General features: G+C 33.3%; 2 protein-coding genes across 2 annotated transcripts in view; one reads left to right on the top strand and one right to left on the bottom strand.

The window, feature by feature from the left end:
- Nucleotides 1-18,992, bottom strand: part of LOC140049698 (integrin beta-1-like) — a 71,010-nt gene extending 52,018 nt beyond the window's left edge. Inside the window, exons 1-3 of the mRNA XM_072094647.1 lie at nt 18,843-18,992; nt 4,345-4,431; nt 2,822-2,898 (exon numbers count right to left, since the gene is read on the bottom strand). Of these exons, the coding sequence (XP_071950748.1) occupies nt 2,822-2,898; nt 4,345-4,414 (147 nt within the window). The 5' untranslated portion in view covers nt 4,415-4,431; nt 18,843-18,992. The remainder of the gene's footprint in view (nt 1-2,821; nt 2,899-4,344; nt 4,432-18,842) is intronic.
- On the top strand, nt 10,281-12,670 carry LOC140049152 (uncharacterized). Its single transcript, XM_072093970.1, has one exon. The coding sequence runs from the start codon at nt 10,319-10,321 to the stop codon at nt 12,251-12,253; it is 1,935 nt and encodes a 644-aa protein (XP_071950071.1). The 5' UTR covers nt 10,281-10,318; the 3' UTR covers nt 12,254-12,670.
- Nucleotides 18,993-19,118: the final 126 nt, after the last annotated feature.

Raw genomic sequence — 19,118 nt, 5'->3', positions numbered from 1 at the left:
CAAATTAAACTATACAAAATATAATAATATTTTCACTAATCTTTGTCGCACTGCTAAAAAGAATTATTATACTTCCCAGTTTGATAGATATAAAGGTAATCTGAAGAACACATGGCTTGTAATAAATTCTGTTTTAAATAAAGGTAATAATAATAACAAGCACCCGAATCTAATTAAAGACGGTGATAATATTTACAAAACTCAAAAAGAGATATGTGAATCGTTTAACAACTATTTTTCTACAATTGGTCCTAATCTTATTAATAGTATGCCAACTAATATAACTGATCCATTATCTTATCTTCATTCTGCGTTTGCCAACTCATTTTATATTAGCCCAGTTTCAATTGATGATGTTAACCTAACTATATACAATCTAAATTCTAATAAAGGGTCTGGATCTGACGGTATTACTGCTCGTGTCTTAAAATCTATATCTCCCTTAATCATCCACCAACTTACCCATTGTATAAATTCATCTTTTTTATCTGGCACTTTTCCAACACACTTAAAACTAGCTAAAGTTGTGCCCATTTTCAAGAAAGGTGAACGAAGTCAATTATCTAATTACCGGCCAATATCACTACTTTCAGTGTTTTCCAAAATTATTGAAAAACTCATGTATTCTAAACTTTTTGATTATCTCACAAAATTTGATATACTTAATAAACGCCAATATGGTTTTCGAAAAAATCACTCTACATCCCATGCCGTTTTAGATCTTATTAATAATATTACAAATTCATTTGAATCAAAAGAAAATTTATTAAGTTTATTTATTGATCTTTCAAAGGCCTTCGATGTTATTAATCACGATAATTTAATTAAAAAACTTGAGTGCTATGGAATTAGAGGTATTTCATTGAATTGGTTTAATAGTTATTTGAAAGATAGAAAACAATATGTTGCATTAGGATCTTGTACATCGTCGACGATGGATATTACTTGCGGAGTGCCACAGGGATCTGTGCTTGGGCCATTGCTCTTCCTTATTTATGTTAATGATCTGGCTAATGTCAGTAACAAATTGCAAGTAATATCCTTCGCCGACGACACCACCTTATTTTACTCTAATTCCAATATTGATTTATTATTTACTACATTCAATGATGAATTAACAAAATTTTGTGACTGGTTTATTTCAAACAAATTACTTATTAATACTCTTAAAACAAATTATTTAATTTTTCACAATTCTCAACGTAAACTAAAAGTTGATGACCTAAATATACTTCTTGGCGGAATTCAAATTGAACGCAAAACTGAAACACTTTTTTTAGGTGTATATATTCATGAAAACCTCAAATGGACCAGTCATCAAAATTACGTTTCGAAAAAAATATCAAGATCTATTAGTATTATTAACAGACTTAAGCACTTCTTCCCTCTAAATATTTTAATTTCTCTTTATAACACACTTGTACTTCCTTATTTCCAGTATTGTAACATTATTTGGGCTGCAGATTACTCTTCTAATATTGCTAGATTAACTAAATTACAAAAACGTGCAGCTAGAATTATTACTTTTTCACCATATAGAACCTCATCTGAACCCCTTTTTAAACGTCTTGGTATATTAAAATTAACGGATATCCACAATGTTCAAGTTGCCAGTTTTATGTTTAATTATTTTAAAAACCAACTTCCTATTTCTATGATTGATATGCTCTGTAAACGTACCAAATTTCACAATTACAATTTAAGAACTTCTCATTTAAACATTCCTTTTGCTAGACTTACAAAAACTAAATTTTTTATAACTATATCAGGTCCTAATTTGTGGAATCATATCCCACCAAATATCAAAACGTCAATATCATTATTTACTTTCCGAAAAAAGTTAAAGAATCATTATATATCTAAATATTATACTGCTTAGTTAATATGCTTATTATCATTATTTATACTCATATACTATTTATGTCTTACACAAAATATTAGTTGTTGTTTATTATTGCAATCTTTAATCTATACTATATATAATGTATATATAGTATATACTATATATATACTGGAATTATAATTTATGTATACATATTTTTTTTTCATTTACCAATATCGGTAGTTATTTCATTTATAATTATCATGAAACTATTGAAATATAATTTAAATAATTTTTATAAAGAAGATGTTAGTTATGTTATTATACTGTAATTTTTTATCCTAAATTATATAATTATATATTCTAGGTTATTTTTATTTTTTTAGTAATGTGTTTTGTTATGGGTCCCTACGAGACAAGTTTTTAACTTCTAGAAGGGATCCATGATAATAATGACTACCAATTACTGCTTTATCTATGTTCACTTTAATATCTTTTTTCTATTTTGTATATATTCATTCATTATTATCTAAATAAATATTATCTGAAATCTGAAATCTGAAATCTGAAACATGACTGGCATTGAAATCTTGAAACTTATGAATTGATATTGGAATTCAAACCCATCGGGGATGAAATTATATTAGATGAAAGAACCACCAGGAACCAAACAGTACAAGAACATCTTGTTTGTGATTGTCTGACACTGACAGTGATGTTTACAGTATATGCTCCATGTATTAGACATTCCATTACATTGCAAATTGTGCTAATAAAGTTTCTACAATTAAGAACATCCTCTGCCCTAATTGCCTCTATATCTATGTTTTTTTTAACTTACAATTATTTGATGGGAAATCTGGGGGAATTTAAAAAAAATGAAGTATGATTGTCAAGACAGATTGAGAATTCTTACAACTTTGGAAAGATAGCATGTATGTAGCATGTACTGGAATTTGAATGACATCAGTGAAGATTTAAAAATGTAGCTTAACTTACCAGTCCAGAGCACCAGGCACAAGTGGAACTTTTTAAAATACATTCTTTACAGGAAGACGTTACTTCTTGACAAGGGTCTATAATATGAACAAAGAATGATATGATGAACAAACCAATGCAATTGAATACAGATAGAACTATTCTATGCCAATATCAATAGGAAGAACATAATTTTCTCAGTCTGCTTGTTAAATTATGCAACTGAAAATGGTACCATTGATCAATCAATATGGTTCAAATAGTCAGTAAAAACCCATTGTTAGACAGCCTCTGATAGGTGTAGGCCTACTATACTGATGCAGTTGCAGGTAAAAGCATTCATCATGCTTGTCTCAGGTGGGTATTTAGATATAAAAATTAGCATCTTCATTGAATAAATTGGGCTCAGCAATAACAACTTAGATTTTAACTATTCTGGCTTGACAAGTGGGAGTGAGAACATTTTAATAGCCGAGTTCCCATCCAAACTTTATGGCGACATAATTACAGAGATTATTTAGTTTGACAATTTTTGATGTGAACGCCTTAACATTATCTTTATATATTGTGCGGAATTCATTTTCATAGTCTGGAGGTTTAATACATTGTCATAAATGACACAACATTTTTTTTCTCATGGCTAAAAAGCTTAATGCAAATCTTACTTAAGATGTAACATCAATATAATAGTCTTACTGGCATCCTGTTCATTTCAAACGTTTGAATGAGTATTTATACTCTATATAGCTACATAAGGAATTTGAAAATGCCTCCAATATTACCGTATTTATTCGAATAAATGCCTCCCTTGAATAAACACACAAACTTCCCAACCCCTTTCCCCAATAGAACATAATTGAATAAAGGCCCCTCTAATTAAGCCCCAGGGCCTTTATTTACTTTCTCAAATAAACGCCCGGCACATGCATTATACACTATAGACAATATTGTATTATCAACACATTTCTATTGCAGTGGAATCCATTGATTGACATGATCTGTTGCACCGATCATTTTCATAAATTTTTACTGTATTTTATCACCTCTCGATATTAACTGTGTTGTATTTTTTCATGTCTTGAAGATATTTATTTGATTATACATGTTACCCCTCCCCACAACACCCCTCCCCCCCCCCCACCAAAAAAGTCTTAAACAATACACATGGGGCATTTAAATGCGGTATATATCCTCCAAAATCATACAAAATAAAGATTTATAAAATCAGACGTTGAATAGGCCATTTTGCAGTTTTAATGAAGTTTCCATATGAAACAAAAATAATTCACTTTCACTTACAAAAAGTCAAAATAAAGACTTAAATTAACCAAAGCGCCATTGTCAGAAAATGTGACTATTTTTTGCTTTTTACAGGAAATCATTTTTTTTATTTGCCAATCCAATTTTTTTGTAAAAGTGAATAACTCTTATGTAACATTTAAGTTGCATATTAATAAAAAAAAATTCAGGGGGGAAATATATCTTAACATTATTATAAGCTTCAGTAAAACTACAAATACATTGTCAGTGTTGTGCATACTTACTTTGTGAATTTACTAAGTTAATTGACCATAACACCAGACTAAAGTAAATTAATAATATTCCATTCTTCATTATAATACAAGTAAAAGCTGTAAGAAAAATATAAAGAAAAATAAATTGTAATTCATATGAAAAATGTTATTATTCTCTTTATTCCAAAAAATGTACGAAAATACAAAGCAGATTTACAACTCATGGCCAAATTGCATGTAAATAACATATACACAAAAATAATAAAGAAATAAACAATGTTGCATAAAATGTGTATGTATAAAAATCTATATAGCATACTGTATGACAAGCAATATTATGAATTTCTATGGTTCTGTACTAAATAAAGCAAAATATGAACTCCTTGGCAATTTTCCAATAATACTTAATAAGTAGGCCTACTTCAATTGAGTACAGTACTTGTAATATTTAGACCTACATTTTTTAAGCAAAAGCCATATGGTACAAGTACCTAAAAAGAATAAAGGCCCATTTACACTTGGATGATAACAATCAACGATTAATAGATAAATATGCATTTTTCCTACATAAAACAAAAAAAATTTAAGAAGTTTCATCCTAGAACCATAGGTTAACCATCTATGCTGCCTTTAATGAATTTTTTTTTTACACGTCCAATCAAATGATGTCATGATTATTAATCATGATGTCATTTGATTGAATTTTCTAAAAATATTAGTTGTATCAAAGACAGCATAAATATAAACAAAACTTTTCTAATTTCCTTTTGTTTTATGTAAGAAAATGCTTATCTATATCTTTGATCGTTATCGCTCTTAACTAAACCATAAGTTTCATCTCAACTACTAAATCTAACTGATTTTTTAACAACTTTTCAACACCAAACTGTTCAATTTACTGTCAAATTATTTACTTACAAAACTTTTTAATTCAAGAGTTGTTCCTACTGAACACAACCCAAATTAATTTGATCAAGTTCTCTTGTGATTGGTCAAATTACTAGTGTTGCATTGTGAGAAGCAAGGTTTACAAATCAAGACAAAGTTATTTATAAGTAAGAATATTTTATTAAATTTATTTAAAATCGATTTAAAACAAACATTCTTTATTCCTTTAAAACTTGGGCACATGTTAGTGATATTCAGAGCATTAAATGTTTTATAAACTTTTATTTACTTAAATCAAAATGTTCATTGTTCCTACATGGGGTATACTCAAATTATTGCTGAGATCATTTTCATTTTACATTGTGTTGGTGGGCTAATTTCTATTTAAATGTACACCTTTCTACTTCCACTATGTCCACTTGTAATACATATCAAAATCTAATTAACTTCTAATTTCAAATTCTGGAAAATCAATCACTTTTACTACAGTAAATTATACACATGTGGTGAGATTGGTTGCAGCAGGAAAACATCAAAAAGAAGGATAATCCAGAAGTAATGGTTACAGCTAACTATCACCTGGTACTTATCTGAACTTTATTGTAAGTAAATTAAAAATTGATTTAGTTTTTATTTAATGTGTTTTTAATTGTGGAAAAGTAGTTTAGGCCCATAAACCTGTCCCTTTGTTTTCAAATTGAATGAAATATTGTCTTGAGTGCAATTTTTGTGTTGGTTTGTAGTTTTACATTGACAGTTAGTTACTGTAGTTTTAATGTTTCTTATTTGGTAATGTCTTTTAATCATTAACTTTTATTTATTTATTTCAACATTTAACAATATTTTACGAGGGTAGTCCATCCAGTTGAAGCTGATCATTAGGCACCCTCACAAAAATACAACATTATGAGACATAAAGATGTAACAACAAAAATTAAAATAAATATAATTTATAAAGATGAAATAAAGGACAAAATATTTAGAATAAAAAAGAAAATGAATTAAATTAAATTGGCCATCTGAGAAGATTGACTAAAAAAATCTATTTTTTTTTAAAACTATGAATATAAACATTATAACAAAAATCTAACTCAAACCTTGACTACTTCTTAATCAAAGTTTATTTTGAAGATATTGTATATTTCAAATCCAATTATTAGTCTTTTCTGTTAATTTTTCAAGTTGCGGCTCAACAGTGGTATCTTTTTATTTAGTTAAATTATGTGATGCTTTTATTCTATCCATTAATATTGTATTCAATGGTTCAATTTTTAATGGTCACAACATGCTTATTGTAACATCTTTTAAAAAAAAGGTTGTGCCATGTGAGTGATCTAGTGATTGGTGGGTGGCCCTATTGATTGAAGTGCCATTATTAAAAGTAGAAATCAATGCAGCAAAAGTTACAGTAAACCCAGCTTGTGATGTTATTTCATTTTGTGGAAAAATGTTTTCCCTTTAAGAATCCTGGCTATGTGTCTATCATTTTTCCTCCTTTTTTAATGGCTTATCCTGAAATGAGTGAATTAATTGAATTATAGTTTACTTTAGAACCATGATGTCTTATAAAACAAACAATTAATGTTTGTACTCATTGAATGGAGAGATTATTTGCATTGTTGAAAGCCTGACAGTAAATAGTCAGCATTTAGGGCCTGTTTCTATTGAAAAATAAAAAAAGAACGGTTTTTTGGAAACGGGTTTCGGCTGTTGTTTATAAATAAAGATCGCGTTGCAGCTCAATTTTTACTCCAATAAAACCGGTTCCGTCCATGTACGTGCGTTTGTTATGAATGACGTCATTATATACGCCACAATGCAGTTCGTTAGGCGCAGCGGAAGCGCGATTGGATCGATCGAGGTCATGTTTACCTTTTTTCGCATACCGCGATCCCCAAGAAATAGCATCCATTTCATCATAGAAGGGGGAATTATTACCTGAAACGTTATTGTGGTCCTTGGTTAAAGTATAGGTACGTCGCACCCTCTGATATTGTCAAGTTGAACTCGTCTAGCTTTCACACGCTTTACAATATTCTTAAAAACATGTAGGCCTAGGCCTACATGAGTCTTTCTTCCGACTCCCGACAAGTCCCCTCATCTTCTTCCCTTCACATATTTTTTACGAACCTCGTAATGGCATCGGTCAACATTTTTTAGTTAAATAAAATACTCACTATCTAGAGAAATAAAAATGACTTAGGCCTAGGTCCTATCGCGCGGGTTTGATCGACTGCGAGTTGACCGCAATCGTCCCAGTGCAGCAGACTGCAGAGTTCAGTTTTTAGGGTCAAATTGAGACCGCGATTGTGTTGCAGCTAAAAATTGCTCCACGGAAACCGGTTTCAGAACGGTTCTTTGCGATCGAGACCACAATCAATTGGGGTTTTTGAAACCGTTTTTAAGATCGGTTCTTTTTTGTGGTTTTTTGTGGGGACCCATTTCTGCTGGCAAGAAAAAACGGTTCTTGAAAAGAACGATATTTAAAACCGTATTCTCTGCTCTATAGAAACAGGCCCTTAGACTGCAATGTTGGTCCCTGATTTCATTTCAAATATTTATGTAAAACAGGAATGGTAATTTTAAGTTACTGATAATCGCTTCAGTGGATCTCAATTGTTATACACCGAATATAGTTTAGGCTTTTGCCATTAAATTTAGAATTAAGTGTGGATTATTATTGAACTAACAATATATCGTCACCTATATAAGAGCATCAATAAGCTGATACAAAAGCAGCTTGTATGAGGGATTACCAGTTTATCTCAACACAATAGTAACCAGTTTTATAATGGAATTTAGACAACACATACTGACAGGAACAGATTTTTTTTTAGTATAATTTTGTAGGTTTCAAAATTTGCTCATTCAAATTCAATGGTATGATTATTTATAAGAAAACTAGGGTGTTGCTGGCTAGGGCTTAGTGAGCATGAAATATTAATAATTGTAATCAATGTGATGGGATATATCCCAAATATCTCTGTTTAGAAAATTTAAATTCACAGACTACAGAATTTTATAGTACTAGTGGTGTTATTTTTATTTTAGGTTCACATAACTATGACTCTTTGCAAAAAATTTTGTAACAATGCATTTTATCTGCAAAAAATATTCAAATTATAATTTATTTATTTATATATTACTCAAAATTCACTCCGTTCAGTTCAAGACACTACAGTAGTTGAATCAAAGTCAATAGTATAATAGTTACTTTGGAGCTAATGCAGCAACAACTGGTTAAATGACATTCCAACACCTTTGCTGACAATTCCAACACAACAATTGACTTTGCAAAATGTGTCATGTTACTGCTGCCAAGAAATTAATTTATTCACAAAGTTAGTAAACCTAAATTGTTATGTTTTTTTTTTTGCAGCAGCAGCAGTAAACCAAAAAGAAATAAATTCTAATAAAGATAATCAATGGGTCAAGGTGTTTGATGTTATTCTTCACATCAAAACTAATTCTAAATCTATTGTGGATCATAGGTAAATAAAAGCCTCAATTGTGGTTAAGCTGGATTGTGAATTAACTTTGCTTTGTTATTGTCATAATACTAAAGCCATATTATATCTTTTTAAAAAATGAATAATTCTACAAAGAGATTAACAATTGCTTCACAGAAAATAAGAACAACACAAGCTTCAGATTTACGAGTTTGAAGGTGTTGTGTTCTTTACAAAAATACAATGCAAATTTATTGGTTGAAAGTTAATAGATTTTATCAGTTGTTTACAAATGGAAAAGTTTGTCCCCAGTGAAACATGGTGGTTAACCACAGATAAACAGAAGTTTGTTTTATGAATATGTTGTTTTTATCAAGAAATTAAATTACCCACTTAAACTATCACACCTGTGTGCCTATTTTTAATCTTGTGAGTTCTTCCTATGGTGAGTCACTGAATAAATACATAACATATTAAACAATAATAATTATAAGAATGCTCTTTAGTCATAGATTGACTCAGTGGAGTCTTTCAGTGGTTTCGATGGCAGTGTATGTTGGGGGCTTACAGCGGTGAACTGGTTCACAAGAAAAGCTCCTGTATCAGGGGGATTACCACTTATCTGACAATGATTCATTTACTATTGATAATCCTTGGAAATGTGCCTAAAGACATACACAAAATCTTTCAGTGGTTTTGATGGCAGTGCATGTCATTTTATTTTAAATCTTCAAACATTGTTCATCTTGTAAACGTTTTTATTTGACCGTTCTTTCAGATGGCAGAGGCGCTGTTTATCTATACCTAAAGAGCCAACAGGCTCAGGCTCACTATACCAACACGAATATGAAAAACCAATGTCGCCTATAATTACTGTGTTATATATATAAAACTATGCACTAAAAGTGTGTTTTAAAGCGTTATGACGGTACAGGAAACGTTATTCTTTGTATTGGCCAAGTTTTATTTTGAAAATCCTTGCCCTTAAAAAATAATGTCACTTTAAACTTCATGATATGACACAAAACTGCCTGTCGCCGGCCAATTTCATAATATTCACTAGTGTAAAAATTAAATATAATCCCATTTATCATTGTAAATACTGTATATTTTGGAGCCTTACCTATACGTTTAACGCATGTAAGTGAAATTTTGACAAAAAATGAGTTTTATTTAAAAAAATTCTTCAATTAAATATGTCGCACAAATGACGTAACTTACGTTACAGACTTTAAAAAATGCATTAAATATCAATTAATAATTACCTATAAAAGTGTTTTTTCTCGTATTATATGTGATTTGTACTCTTGATAACGATTATATTGCTTGCGCGGATGAAATATAATGTAAATACGTTATAAAATTGCCTGGAAAGTGTTAATGAAAAACGATTGCAAAGCGATGTAACCTACGTTACCCCATTTCTTCTTAGGATCCGGTTTGTGTACACACATGTTATAATAATTTATAAGATTAGTTACGTCAAGTTTAATTTTAAACTGATTATTTTGTTGTTGTTTTAAGATTTAATTATTTGAGCCTTTGAAGTTCATTTGAAATTTACGTTATGGTAACTTACGTTACCAATATAATATCAATTGAGATAATATTTAAATATTCTAAACCGTACTTAATTTAGTATTGATGTAATTTCCAATTTTCTAGGTATGTCACCAAGATCAGTACCCAAAGGGTTGAAAAAACAACTCCTGCTTTCACATGCACTGCTTGATGAAATAAGAGAGAGCACAGAGATAAATCAAGGGCAGAAGGCCAGAAGAATGATTAGCAATGTTCTATCTGGAAAGATAATCAAGAAATACAGGTTAATCGCGCGTGTTTCAAGGGAGTCGGGCCTTGGTCAACGTAACCTATCCAAGACGAAAAAGCAAGGAATCACAGCTGCGAAGTATGTAAAAAAGGCGTGGGGAGTTCTTCATAATGAAGTATTAGGCTTCATGGAAAGAGATGACAACTCCAGGATGATGCCAGGAAAACGAGATGCCTGCAAAACATCTTCTACCAAAGAAAAACGCCAGATAAGATACCTCAATGATTACATGATGAACTTGTTTGCCAAGTACAAAAGTGAAAATCCCGAGCAACGGAAGGTTTCTTTTTCCTCGTTTAAGAAAATCCGACAAAGAAATGCTAATATTAAACTTGTCAAATTCACAGCAAGAAACACAAGTCTTTGCCAAAAACATCAGAACTTTGCCCTTCAGTTAAAGGTATTAAAATCTCTAGGTGTGATCACAATCACAAGCCCCGATGAAGCAATCAAATCAATCACCGACACACAGATATCTGATCTTGCCAAACGTATACCAGATCAAGAGATCCAGTATGAAGAATGGAAACGTGTCCCGGACAATTTCGGTAAGAAGAAAACTAAACTTGTTCAACAAAGAGTCGACAAAAGCACATTTGCAGACTTATTTGTAACTACAACTATTGATTTCCGAAAACATGCACAACGGGTTACAGCACAATACACTGCTATAAGAGAGTGTAAAGAAAACCTGCAAGAAGGAGAATGCGTCATACATATGGATTTCGCTCAGAATTACACATGTGTGCCGATGGAAGAAGTGCAAAGCGCCTACTGGAATCAGACCGGTGTTACTTTACACCCTATAGTTGCTTACTTTCATGATGGCGAAATTAAGCATCATAGCATGGTAGCGGTTTCAGACACCCGCGCACACAACGCTTCTACTGTGTTTGCAATTTTAAAGAAGCTGGTGCCAAAATTGAGAGGGATCTTGCCAGAATTAAAGACTATCCATTATTGGACCGATAGTCCAACATCACAATACCGGAATAAAACAATATTCTCCATCATATCTAATCACAACATACTTTTCCATAATATTAATGCCAGCTGGGACTACTTCGAAGCTGGGCATGGAAAAGGGCCATGCGACGGCATTGGCGGAACAGTAAAACGCTTGGCGGACGAAGCCGTAAAACGTGGTGCGGCAGTGATCCAAGATGCCCACGACTTCTTTGCTTGGGCTTGTCAAGAAAGAGAAAACTCACGCATAGAGTACTTTTTTGTTACTAATGAGGAATGTGTGGCTGCAGAATCGGAAATACAAATGAAATGGCCAAACATAAGACCTGTTCCCGGGACTACAAATCTCCATGCAGTGAGAGGCATCAGTGGAGAAGTGATGGTACGCGATGTATCTTGCTACTGTAGAGCGTGTCAAGAAACCTCTTCTGCTGATAACATGTGCCCCGGATGGATAGTCCATAGCTTAACGAAACGTCAAAAGCAAAATACCAAGCAAAGCAGCAAAATTCAATTCCATGTTGATGATTGGGTATCGGCATTATATGATGAAGAATGGTACATCGGCAAAGTTGTTAATATAGATGATGAAGATGCGTTGGTGTCTTTTTTAAAATCTGGCAGCAGAATTAACAAGAACATATTTCAGTGGCCAAATAGTAAGGATGAAATATGGATTCCTATTGATAAAGTTATCTGCCGTGTTGAAATTGAAACAAAGGGTTGTACGGGTAGATTGTTCTACATTTCAGACCAGGAGAGGGAACGGATAAATCAAAATGTTGAAACATTAAAGGAAATGTAACTTACGTTACTAAGAAAGTTGAGACTGATATAAGCATGTAGGCCAAGCAACTGTAAAGTTCACAGAATTATAATAAATAATAATAATCATATTAACCAAAACAATAGTATGTACACTAGCATTATAAAACTCACTAATTTACATTTTCATATGGGAGTTTTTATAATTATAATTAATAAAATATGCATTGAATTAATAGAAAATAAAAAAAAGGATGATTTAATGAAACACATAATTTGTTTGCCTACTAAAGTGATGGCAATGATCTAAAATACCAATGAGGTTTATTGTTAAAAGTTACAAATGTTGTTTTTATTTAACTATTTTGATGACGAATTCATCTTTCAATTCAGTAATTTACGTTACTGAATACGTAATTTACGTTACTCAATTGTAACACAGTATACATTTTCTAAGAAAGATAACACCAGTTTTGTCATATGACTATTTAATAGAGTACAATAATGTGTGTTATTTTATGTGAATTTAAGACAGGAATGTATGCGGACATACAAGAAATCAACAACAACCTTTGATTGACGACTCATTTTATTATGGATGTTAATAAAGTATAAACTATAAAATACAATATGTACTAGTGAATGTAACAATATGTAAGTTATTATACATGTTTTTGTTTGATTACATACACTATTTTATAGTTTTATATTCATAGAAATATAATGTTGTTGCCTTTATAATCGTTTACACTGAAAGTCGAAAATAAAACATGTAACGTAGGTTACAACCACGATTCCAGTTGCGATCATTCATTTTGTTGACAATTTTACATTGATAAATATTATGTGAGGAAAATAACAGAGAAGTAAATATAGATGTTGCACTTTAGTTTAGTAACAATTATAAAATGTTTCGTCAACATTTGTTTTTGAGAATTTTCATTTCCTAATGTTGCTAATATACTGAGCCCGAGCCAACAATATCGACATGAGGTCGACTTGCTCACTAGTTCTGGTGAAAAAAGTCTTCTCGGATAAGGACTATAAACCTAGGTTCAGTGTACATAGTTTAAAAGTGTGTGTCATTTAAAGAACACAGTTCATCATTCAAAATTAGTAGGGGCTTACCACGTTGAACTGGTTCACAAAAAAGCCCCCGTATCATTACCACCTATCTGATAGGACAATGATTAATTTACTATTGATAATCCTTGGAAATGTGCCTAAAGACATACAATAAAAAAAATTAAGAAACTTTAGTCAGACAATCAGAATATCAATACGAGACCCTCTTTTTAATTTAATTCATGACTTTTTTTTTTAAAAAAGGTCTCTTCAAAAACGTTTCTGAAAAGTATGATAAATTAATTGCCTAATTATTTGGTTAATAATAGGCAACAATGAAATGCTTACTAGTTGCAATAGAATTCAATAGCATTTAGGAACAGCTGCTAATAATATTATTTCCAAATGAAATAACATCCACAGACAAAATATTGAAATAGTATTTCTGCCAGTGTAATAAAAAAAAGTAAACAAAACTAAGCTTTCACCCTGGGTTCAAAAGAGGTCAAACACTATTTTAACTTTTTGTTAGTTTAGTGAATGGGAGATTGTTGGTGGGGGGGGGGGGGTTGTTATATATGCATGTTGTAACGACGCCTTTGGCGTGCCATAATTGTTCTCTCTTTTCTGAATAAATGTTTAGTTGTACACGCTGTGTTTAGAGCCCTTACTTTGCATTATAATTTATTATATACAACATAAATTTTGGCGACGAGGATGAGCATGGCAGTTATAATAGGAAAGGTGGAAGAATTTGATTCATCTTTAGAAGCTTGGGATTCGTATACCGAACGGTTAGATCAATATTTTGTAGCCAACAAGGTCGATGATGATCGGAAGGTACCGGCATTGCTTGCACTCATCGGACCGAAAACGTACACGCTACTAAAGAATTTGTGTTCACCGGAGAAACCAGCGACACTGTCTTACGCAGATTTAATTACAAAGCTCACGACACATCTTTGCCCAAAGCCATCGGAAATCGCTGAACGATTTCGGTTCTACAAAAGAGAACAGCATAGCGGGGAAAGCATTGCTTCATACATTGCTGAACTACGAAGGTTAGCCATTCATTGCAATTTCGGAAACACTTTGACCTCGACACTGCGAGACATTTTCGTCTGCGGGTTGCGTCAAGAGAACATTCAGAAACGTTTACTGGCGGTTCATGACCTTAAATTAGATGATGCAATTAAAACCGCTGTAGCTATGGAAACAGCAAGTCGTGATGCTACAGAATTTCAGAAAACAAGGACACCAAATACTACAGGTGAGAGCAATGTAAATAAGTTTACTACAAAAAATTACCAATCTAAAAGACACCAAGGTCATAAACAAAGTAAAGCATCTACACACTGTTACAGATGTGGTAATACAGGCCATAAAGCTGATCGCTGCAGGCACATACATACTGTTTGCAATTACTGTTCCAAGGAAGGACATCTAGAAAAAGTATGCATGAAGAAAAAGAAAGACAATAATGTGTCAAAGCCTAACACTGGTAACCTTAAAAAGAATGTACAGTATGTACAGGGAGAGGAAGTCAACTATGAACCTATGCTATATGCAAATCATAAGTCAAAAGTGGAGCCAATTATAGTGGTTGCATCTATAAATGGAAAGAAAATCCCTATGGAATTGGACACTGGATCATCAGTATCACTGATTCCAGAGTTGACCTACAAGAAAGCATTCCAGTCGTTACCATTACAGAAAACTACAATTAGGTTGAAAACATATTCTGGTGAGACTATTGTACCAATAGGCATGCTAAATGCTAAAGTGTGTCTTAACAATCATGAAGAAATTGCAGAGTTATTGGTCGTTCCATTGAACGGACCAGCCTTATTCGGACGTGATTGGCTAAAGAAGTTTAAATTAGATTGGCATGAAATAAAAGCCATTGATGAGGCAAAAGCAACAACTAAAGGTCTGGATGAAATTTTAGAAAAACATAAAGCTGTTTTTAAAGATGAATTGGGGAAACTGGAGAATATTAAAGCTAGTATCTACATCACTGAAAACAGCAAACCACAGTTCCACAAGCCAAGAAATGTCCCATATTCAATGAGGGACAAGGTCGAAAAAGAGCTTGGACGACTACAAAATCAAGAGATTATTAGCCCTGTGAAATACAGCGAATGGGCAGCTCCCATTGTACCTGTACAGAAGAAGTCAGGGCAAGTTAGAATCTGTGGTGACTTTAAAGTTACAATTAATCCTGTGATGAAAGTAGAACAGTACCCATTACCTAAAATAGAAGATATCTTTGCATCTCTAGCAGGAGGTCAGAAATTTACAAAAATTGACCTTAAACAAGCATATTTACAGATGGAAGTGGAAGACACTTCAAAGGAACTGTTAACTATTAATACGCATAAAGGGTTATTTAGATATAACCGACTTCCATTTGGTGTAGCCTCAGCTCCTGCAATCTGGCAAAGAGCGATGGACCAGGTACTGCAAAATGTACCCTTTACATCTTGCATATTGGATGATATGATCATCAGCGGAAAAACAACTGAGGAACACTTAAAAAACTTGGACACAGTTTTAGAGAGATTAGAGAAATACAACTTAAGAGTAAATCGTGAGAAATGTGAGTTTTTCAAAGAAGACATCACATACTGTGGTCATGTGATAACTGAAAAAGGGTTACAGAAATCCCCTGACAAGATACATGCAGTTATCAATGCGCCAAAACCTGACAACAAACAGCAAATGCGATCATTCTTGGGTTTAATAAATTACTATCGTAGGTTTTTGCCAAACTTATCGTCCATAGTCGCACCCCTGAATGAACTCTTACAAAATGAAAAAACTTGGAAATGGACAAATTCATGTGATGAAGCTTTTAAAGCGGTCAAAGAACTTATAACTTCAGACCAAGTTCTATGCCACTATAATCCTGAACTAACAGTTAAACTAGCCTGTGATGCATCGCCATACGGCCTTGGTAGCGTTCTTTCACATATTATGCCAGACGGAAAGGAAAGACCAATTGCATTTGCTTCTCGCTCCTTAACAAAAGCTGAAAAGGGCTATGCCCAAATAGATAAGGAAGCATTAGGACTTTATTGGGGAATACAAAAGTTTCATACTTACCTGCATGGCCGACATTTTACTTTGGTGACAGATCATAAGCCGCTAGTAAGCATCTTGCATCCACAAAAGTCAATTCCAGCAATGACTGCTGCAAGACTTCAAAGATATGCCCTTTACCTATCTGGACATACATATGATATCGAATATCGCAACACGCACGCTCATGGGAATGCTGATGGATTGAGTAGATTGCCTATACCTACAGATGTGATTGATTACGTCGATGAGGCATCTACATTCTACACCTCCCAGATTGAAAGGTTGCCGATATCAAGTACAGAAATACGGAAAGAAACACAGAAAGATCAGATTCTGTCACACGTATTAGATACTGTTTTAAAAGGGACTAACAAACTTCCTGACCAAGAAGCGTACACACCCTACAAGCGCCGTCTTACAGAACTTACTTGCCATCAAGGGTGTTTAATGTGGGGAAATCGAGTACTAATTCCAGATAGACTTCGTGCTGCTATTCTTAATGAAATACATGATGGACACATTGGGATTGTTAAGATGAAAAACTTAGCTCGCTCTTACATCTGGTGGCCTAACATTGATTGCGAAATTGAACAAGTTTGTAAATCTTGTATCGGTTGCCAGCAAACAAGCAAAATGCCAAAATCCGCACCAGTACACCCTTGGGAGTGGCCATCTGCCCCATGGGATCGCTTACATATAGATTTTGCAGGGCCATTCATGAACTCTATGTTTTTAATTGTTGTTGACGCCCATAGCAAATGGCCAGAAGTTTATCCAATGAGATCTACTACAGCACAACTGACTATTGAGAAATTGCGAATTATGTTTAGCCAATATGGTATTCCCAGACAAATTGTATCGGACAACGGTCCTCAATTTAAGTCGGAGGAATTTACAGATTTCATGAAAGCAAATGGTATTCGACATACCACATCATCCCCATATCACCCCAGAACAAATGGCCTAGCAGAGAGATTTGTGCAAACGTTTAAATTGGCCATTAAGCAAGCAAGAGGAAACAGTTGTTGTTCATTACAGCAACATCTGAGTACATTTCTGTTTAAGTACAGAACAACTCCTCATACACTTACCAAGGAAACACCTGCAAAATTACTCTACGGACGCAATCTACGAACGCGTTTGGATCTTTTGAAACCGGATCTAACAGCTACTGTCTTGAAAGGTCAAGATCGTATGAAGTTTGCAAAACATTGTGGAACCAGTATCCGAGAGTTTCAACCCGGACAATCAGTAATGGTCCGTGATTATCGTAACACAAACCAGAAATGGATACCAGCTCAAATACAAGGAAAAACTGGTCCACTATCTTACACAGTTGACACAGGACTTGGAACAGTATGGAGGCGTCATGCTGATCAACTACACCCAACTATGGTGAATGTCACTCCTACAGAAATATTCACCCAGGATGACCATGTTCCAGAAATACTAAATCCAACAGACGCTCCACAATCAGATAACCTTACTCGAAATGTTAACGCCGACACACCTGTTACAACTGGCAGCGCATCTCTTACACAAGAAACTGCACCCATACGTCGATATCCAAAAAGAAATAATATTCGCCCACCAAAGAGACTAGACTTGTAAATAGACATGAAACAAGAAGTTGATTTTAGTTGAACTTTATTATTCATTATTGCATTGAAAGATATTATACAGAAAACTTTGATTGAAACATTATAATTACGAATGATTACAGAACAGTACAGAACTCTAGAATCTAGTCTTTACTATTCTTAAAATGGTAGGGAGGATGTGTTATATATGCATGTTGTAACGACGCCTTTGGCGTGCCATAATTGTTCTCTCTTTTCTGAATAAATGTTTAGTTGTACACGCTGTGTTTAGAGCCCTTACTTTGCATTATAATTTATTATATACAACAGGGGTGTCTGTGGCTGAATTATGTACATTTTGTAAAACAAATAGGCCTATGTATTATGGATGACCAAATAGTGAACACACATTCATTGTTTGTTTGAAATACTCACAGTGAAGTGTCAAGCACAGTTCATGTTGATTCTCTGATTGTAAACAGGATTGCACAGGGCTAATAATTATACACTAGAGAGCATGGTTGGGTAATGGAGGCATGGTTAGTACAAGCAAGGGCACCTTAATTGATTTTTGTTGGAGGGTTTTTTTCTATAAAGTAAAGGTAGTGTATGCATCATCCAAAAATGTATGCACGATTAACCCACATCAGCACACATACGGTACACTTTTTAAATATTATTTTCCAGTTTAAATCCTACATTAGTCAGGCCTCTAACTAAAGGCAGGAAAATGATAAGAACGCTAGCCTAATTCAGCATCCCCAGTGGTGATGGTACACTGTAACTGTTAGAAAAAGGATGGGAAGAAAAGTTAAGTGGTACTAAAGAGATTTAGAGTCTAGGGAAACTATCACTGATAAAATCAGTGGAGAAAGTCTAAAGACAGTGAATTGTACTTACGAAAAAGTTTATATACGCCGGTAATAAAGTGTCAAACACTTAAAAAGAAAGGCAGACGTAACGATGGTTGATGTTGAAATTATATCTCTACATAAAAAGCATGGTTTGCGATACAGAAATGTTATGAACATCTATAAACAACCGGCATGTGCTCACTGTACTCACACGGATAGAAAACCACTTCCGGACTAAAATAGAAACATTACTGCAACAACTTATTAGTAGCTCATCAATCAAGTTAAGCTTTGTGACATATAGAGGGAGCTATATAAATTC

This window comes from Antedon mediterranea, chromosome 5 (assembly GCF_964355755.1).
Source record: "Antedon mediterranea chromosome 5, ecAntMedi1.1, whole genome shotgun sequence".
NCBI lineage: Eukaryota > Metazoa > Echinodermata > Crinoidea > Comatulida > Antedonidae > Antedon > Antedon mediterranea.
Note: the sequence above shows the minus strand (reverse complement) of the source record. Positions and strands in the feature narration are given on the sequence as shown.